The 6,749-nt window shown below is 38.2% G+C and overlaps 1 protein-coding gene across 2 annotated transcripts in view; it reads right to left on the bottom strand.

Annotated features, from left to right (window-relative positions):
- Window positions 1-1,361: 1,361 nt before the first annotated feature.
- MIGA1 (mitoguardin 1) overlaps window positions 1,362-6,749 on the bottom strand; it is a 41,518-nt gene continuing 36,130 nt past the window's right edge. For both annotated transcript variants that reach the window (XM_061451549.1, XM_061451550.1), the window contains exons 14-16: window positions 6,667-6,720; window positions 4,831-4,947; window positions 1,362-4,490 (exon numbers count right to left, since the gene is read on the bottom strand). In XM_061451549.1, coding sequence (XP_061307533.1) covers window positions 4,272-4,490; window positions 4,831-4,947; window positions 6,667-6,720 — 390 coding nt within the window. In that variant the 3' untranslated portion in view covers window positions 1,362-4,271. The remainder of the gene's footprint in view (window positions 4,491-4,830; window positions 4,948-6,666; window positions 6,721-6,749) is intronic.

Here is a 6,749-nt window from a genome sequence, read left to right as displayed (position 1 = left end):
TCCTACACGTACAACTACAAAGTCTCCAGTGCAGAACTTTCCTCTTCCTGTCCCGCTTGTACTGTGTCTATCATGCTGGAGCCTAACTTCCAACTGGATTATTAGGATGATAACCACATGGCCTTAAGCTTTACAAACTCTGAGCAACAGCCACCAAATTAAAACACAAAATGTGTTTGTCTTTTGAAGGACAGTGCAGGAACTGTCCCCCAGTGCCACCCTCAAAAGAGCCATACCCGTATTTCTGAGGCAAAGGTGCAAGGTTTCAGTTGAGGGTTGGGCTTCCCACTCTCAGTAAAGTAAGTTTTCAGCAGATGAACACAGGTTACACATAAAGTTGGGCAGTTCAAAGCAGATACACATCGCCCTTCTGAGGGCCCCACATCATTCTGGTGCCCTCAACATAAAAAGGACATGGAACTGTTGGATCAAGCCCAGAGGAGGCCACGAGGATGATCAGGGGACTGGAGCACCTCCCATATGAAGACAGGCTGAGAGAGCTGTGGCTGTTCAGCCTGGAGGAGAAGGCTGCGTGGAGACCTCATAGCAGCCTTCCAGTATCTGAAGGGGGCCTACATGGATGCTCAGGAGGGACTCTTCATTAGGGACAGTAGTGATAGGACAAGGGGTAATGGGTTAAAACTTAAACAGGGGAAGTTCAGGTTGGATATAAGGAAATAAGGAAGTTCTCTCACTGTGAGGGTGGTCAGGCACTGGAATGGGTTGCCCGAAGAAGTGGCAAATGCTCCATCCTCAGTAGTGTTCAAGGTCAGGTAGTAAAGAACCTTGGACAACATGGTATAGAGTGAAGCATCCCTGCCCATGGCAGGGGGGTTGGAACTTGATGATCTTAAGGTCCTTTCCAACCCAAACCATTCTATGATTCTACAATTCTATAGCAGTAAGCATTAGACACTGTGTTCTCCATTTATATTACCCCACAATGGAAATCTTACTCCATGACTGGAGCTCACTGTAGCCCTTGGGTTTGGAAATAATCCTGAAAAAGCTCATCCCCCAAACCCAAGAAACAACCTGTTGGCACAGAAAGACAGATGCAACAAAACCAACCTGGTTAGTACCACAGGCAGGGATTGTGCCAACCGACAACCACTGTCAGCCTGTGACAGCCAACCTGAGTCTGGGGTTTGTTTGCCCAGGAGATTAAGGTCTCTTGTTTACTCTCACTTTCTGACTTGCAAAACTAGAAACACCAAAACTTGGCTTTTTGGTGGATCACTGGCCTATGCGTTGAAAACTTTTCAATGCTGTGGACCATTTCACAGAAGAAAAACCACACAGGTTTATTTCTGATCCAGTTTAAACAGTTCCAAGTTGTAGAAGCAGTTGTAGAAGCAACAGTTGTTTCACTGAAGCCTTTTATTCAATACACACAGCAGCAGTTCATTTTGGCAATAGAAAGTTCACAAACACACTTAACTGACACTCGAATTGACATGTTTTGTCTGATGAAACTGAAGACTACAAAAATGAAGTATAATAATCATTAAGAACACATTTAAAGTGAGATTATTTTTACAACTAAATTACAAATTATATAAATACTTGATTCTTGTATAATCAACACATTCAACATTCATTTCTGATCATAGGAGCACAGCTATAGCAGAAGAGGATGACTCATTAGCAGGGAAAAGGGCATTCAAAACTATTTAAAAATTTAGAGACTGTAAACTAATTTCTGATTTTGATTGTGAATTCTCTGCAGTACAATTGCATCCTGGTGCCACTGCATTGGTGCAGCTCTGGCACTTGCATTTTCAAAGGTAGAGGACTTTGCTTAAGCCATATGGCTGGTTATCAACAGACATTCTTCACACCCCTTCCCTCAGCGGTGTACAAACCTGGGTTTATAGGAGAACTGATTCCAGCTCTGTGTTACAAAGAGGCAGCCTTCCCCCATTTGAATTTATAGCTGTCTCTGGCATTAGGAAGGGAAGAACATATAAACGCTTTTCGGGAAAAGGTCCAAAAAGACTCAGAGGAGATAAAAGCCTGTCCATGTGTACCTGTGCATTTCCCTCTCCCTGTCTCCATTCCTCCCTCCCCCTATTTCTTTTCTCTTTCTTTAACTGTTCCCAACCAAGTATTTGTTGGTGGCACCTTGCAACAACCAGATACCTTAATTCTTATTTTGGACGGGAAATACGTTAGTTCCATTTCCAACCTGATTCTATGGACTTTGGAGCTCTATGAGTGCATGGAAGTGCTCCTTTTTTAAAAGCATACATCTATTTAAGCTGTATATTTTCAGGTCCTTATCCACTTTCCAGACATTCTGGTGTTCCATTGGACCTTTTTCATTCTTCTGTTTAAGAAAATCCTTTCAGTTTCAACACAAGATGGATTTTTAAATCATCTGGAAACATTTATAATCTCATGTGCAACACTTGCACTTTCTTCATGAGCTTTATATAAATAATATGAAATTTTCTCACTTAACTATGTATTTAGTTCTGTGGAAAAGTGCATTTCTGGTTTTCTGTGATGAATATTAAGGTGTAATTTTCTTCATAGAATTTTATTAGAACAGACAAACCACAGCGTACAGTTTTCTTTGACATCTTGCAACCTCCAGGTAGTACATTTGCTGTGGAATATGCCATTTACTCCACCACTACTATTTCCATCTATTCCTATTGATTCTAAACCCAATGAGACACTTTACTGTTCCATATAAATTCCTTCATAGACTTGCAAAACACTGCTAAAATATAGCTACTTTTGAGCAGGTAAGTGTGCTTAAGCTAAGTGAGATGGGTGCAGAAAACTTCACATTCTGTACTGAAGACGCACTTTGTGGAGAAACAAACCACAGCCGACATTTTGCTCTTTTGTTGTATTCATTTGATACATACAAGAATGATGAAAATGTGTCGGCTGCAGTGAAATCTATGGACTTACACAGACCCTCCTTTCCAAATATCACCTTTTCAGGTTGTGTTCAAACAAAAGTCTAAATGTTTCCAATCAAAGTGTGTTTCAATATGCTCCATTTTAACAACATGCTTCTTAAGCATCTGAATATTTTATTATTACTTACTCTTCATTACTTGACACAGGATAGACTCTTGTGGGCTGGCTTTTTGTGGCAAAGCACATGTAAATGTAGTTAAAGAGCCTAAACTAACTACAATATATTGTTTCAGTTTACAGGCATTCAAAGATTATAGATCATCATTATTTATTACCTACCTCTAGCACAGGAAAAAGTGTTACTGCAAATTCCCACATGCCTTCTTACTGTGCTGTACTCCTACCTAAAGTTCAGGGTTCCATATTCCGAGCCACAGTTTCACACTGTACATACATAGCTACAGTTGCTTACACTTCCTCTTAAATAAGACACCTGACTTCCTACAAGGAAGGGAGGAAGATGGAAATGCTTTTAATTATAAAACACTGACTTCAATTCTGATTCATGATTAACAAATCTCATCAGACATCCTTATTAAAAATATATTTTGAAATGCTACATATGAACTGAGAATGGCGTTAGTTTAACACCAAAATATAAAGTGGTAACAGTTGTAGAAAAAGGAAAAGTTTTAAATTAACTGGTGAAGCTACCACAGCTTTTTGAATATAAATAAGTGCTTTCAAACACCTTCATGATGTTTGGCTGTTTTAAAACAAAATAAAGTGAAAAATGCATACTGGAAGTCATTCCTGCCCTAACAGCACCTGCATCACTCCATTACACTGTGGTACAAAATGACTGCTTAACACCCACAACAAATGTAATTTCACGCCAGTGGCAACACATTCAGTTTTGTGAGTGTGATTAGTTTATTGCATGTGTCACATGAATTAGAGACTGCGTATACCCCAGTCAAAACACCTCCTAGATTTAGACACACAATGTTTTGGGGACTCTGTAATGAGCATTCTGCACTATAAGCCCTTAAAGAAACAACTCCATCAGCTTCACTTACAAATTATCTGTGCAAAAGTACAGTATTTCATAAATAAACTTTACCCAAATATTACAGAAAAAAGCTTTGGGATACATTAAGTATAAATACAGTGACAGCGGAGCTGCAAATTTAATTTAGGTATATACAACAATATGCTCACCAGTTCTTTTCACAGACGTACATTTAACCTCCCTGAGTCCTTTTCCATACTTAGCAACATGATACATTTTCAGACGCTTGCTCAGTAACAGCAATGATAACTTCGGTGTTAGAGAGAAAGGTGGGAAGGAGTATATCAGGAACACTCCATTTAATTTGTCAATGATTTTAAGCTTACTGTACTTTTGCTTCTAAGAGCCCACTGGTCACGACATGCCCAGGACCACTTACACAAGCATTGACATGTCTCAGTGAATCTGCTCCAAGATAGGCCATTAAAAGTTCAGTGTGTCGGATTAATAATTGCATAAGATCTTCAGCCAAACTCTCCATAGTTGAGTATCTCACCTTTTCAAAATCAAAAATGTCTTTGAGGAAGAAAAGCACTTGATCCTAGTGAGGGAGAAAAAAAAAAAAAAAAAAAAATGGAGAAACTTGTATTCACTTACAAGAAGGAAAAAAGTATGCAATGCTATTTCCTTTACACATTTCCTAAAACCATTCATTTATGTATTCTTCTGGTGCTAAAATAGAAGTGCATTAAAATAGACTTTGCAAAGCAGTTCTAGGCTTAAAAAAATTTAATATTATAACATTTATTTTCATGGTTTCTTACAGTTAGTCTTAATCTTTGGAAAACACAAAACACCTACAAATAAGATCCTCATTTCTTTTAATCTGGAAGATTTATTTATTTATTAAGATAAATGGTAATAAAAAAAAAGTTGCAAACCTTGAAGAAGCAGCATAGGTCATAAAGGGAGTTTCTAGGACCCAAAAAGCCCCATGCCAAAACAGGGCTGATATGTTCACATATAGCATAGAAATGTGCAAAAAATCCATCAGGCACCTGGTGATGTAAAAATTATAGATCAAAGTTACACAGTAAATATAGCATAAGTCTCTATGAATTAAGTCTTCAGAAAAGCCTAAAACGCCTACTACTTCAGGGCTGTGGTAACCTTTAAGTTACAGGGCAATTGTACCAAACAAGAGGCATGATTTTTGGTAGAAAAGATTTTTATTTCAGTGGTACTTTGTACTTCAAATATTTGAAGATTAATAGGCATAAGCCCAAAACCAGCATAAACAATCTACTCTCGCTCCCATATGACAGATAATTATATTCTTATTCCTGTTTGAGCCCCTATACACTATGCATAGCTGAAACTTGAAAACTGCACAGTTTTGAATGAAAAAAATTACCCCTTAGAAGAATCCATTTTAAAGTCTACAGAAGACCACAAAATATACGTGAATGTCCATCCTGTGAATGTCCAACCTACAGGTACTTGTAAAATATACTATAAATTCATGTCTCATGTATGGACGTACAGTTTATTTTATGCACTTATAAAGACAATTTTACAACATCAGTTAATTTATAAAATCATAAAAATAAAATTATCATAAATTAAAGCATAAAATACCACATGAAGAACTGTCTGTAAGTGAGTCTAAGTTCATCAAACTCCTTGTGACAATTAATCTCTCCCTTACAAAGACTTCCATGGTGCTTTACTTTATCCACTTCTGAATATCTCCAGCAGCACTGATGAAACTTGTCCCAAGGAGTAAAGTTACTCACACATTTACAAACTTATAAATATTGAGACTTCAATACACAAAGGAACTACAGGCTAAGGTAGCTGTGCATTGAAATAGAGATGAAAGTAACAGGTTACTATAACATCTATTTTTGAGATATAATCCCTTTATATAAAATTAATGTAGGAAAGATCTATGTATAAAATTCCCAAGATACAGCAGTAGCTGAGGACCTTTCAGAAAATACCAACTGCCCTTGGAAGTACCTTTTTTTTATGATGAAATATGTCTTTAGCAGTTAGAAGTCATGCAAATAGCTATTCTTAGAAACAGAGAAAGGTGTCAGTGCCCATCACTTGAGCAGAGATTCCTCACCTGCCGTATGCAATACCACTTCTAGTGGTTATGGATGTCCTGCAGCAAGCCTCAACTCTGTTTTTGGACTGGCTAATACAGAGATAGGCCTCCTAGGTCTAATGAAATCCTCTAAAGATGGAAGTGAGGAGCTGCTGGCAAAGAGGATTTCTACTTCAAAACATTCAGAGTTCCTTCACTGAGAGGTCAGCATGCAGAAAGGGGCTGAGGGAGGCTGCAATAGTGTTCTTGCTACTGGCAAGGTAAATGGTACTTCAGGTAGGTAAAGGGACAGGACTGAATTTTATTTAGCTGTGGAGATGATGCAGGGAGATGGGGTATCCCAGTATAAGCAGGCAAGATACTAGATTAATGACCCTGATCTGCAAAAATCTGAGGTGCATGTATGGGGCTATGTCAGAGAAGTGACTGCCACCATTGCTCACTGGACCTAAACTAGCCTGAAAATCTTTCAGCTAAGACTTCTTGCTAAAAAACTGGTATTAGGGCTCCACAAACTAAATTAGAACTGACAGCCTCTTGTTTAAACGAACATGACTACAGGATTAAGGATTGATACGTAATTTATTTTGCCAAAGCTACAGAACTTCAGATACTTAGGAGCTGATCAGTAACTTTGGTCAGCATAATTTGCAAGGCAACTTACCTTCACTTGCTGTCTCTTCTGCTTCAGGACTGACCAACAGCTTGAAGCCACAGCCTAAATGTAAATAAATAAATAAATAAAAG

The sequence above is a fragment of the Pezoporus flaviventris genome, unplaced genomic scaffold (assembly GCF_033815535.1).
Source record: "Pezoporus flaviventris isolate CSIRO_AGI_PZ_B2104156 unplaced genomic scaffold, CSIRO_AGI_Pfla_v1 ptg000013l, whole genome shotgun sequence".
NCBI classification, from domain to species: Eukaryota; Metazoa; Chordata; class Aves; order Psittaciformes; family Psittacidae; genus Pezoporus; species Pezoporus flaviventris.
Note: the sequence above shows the minus strand (reverse complement) of the source record. Positions and strands in the feature narration are given on the sequence as shown.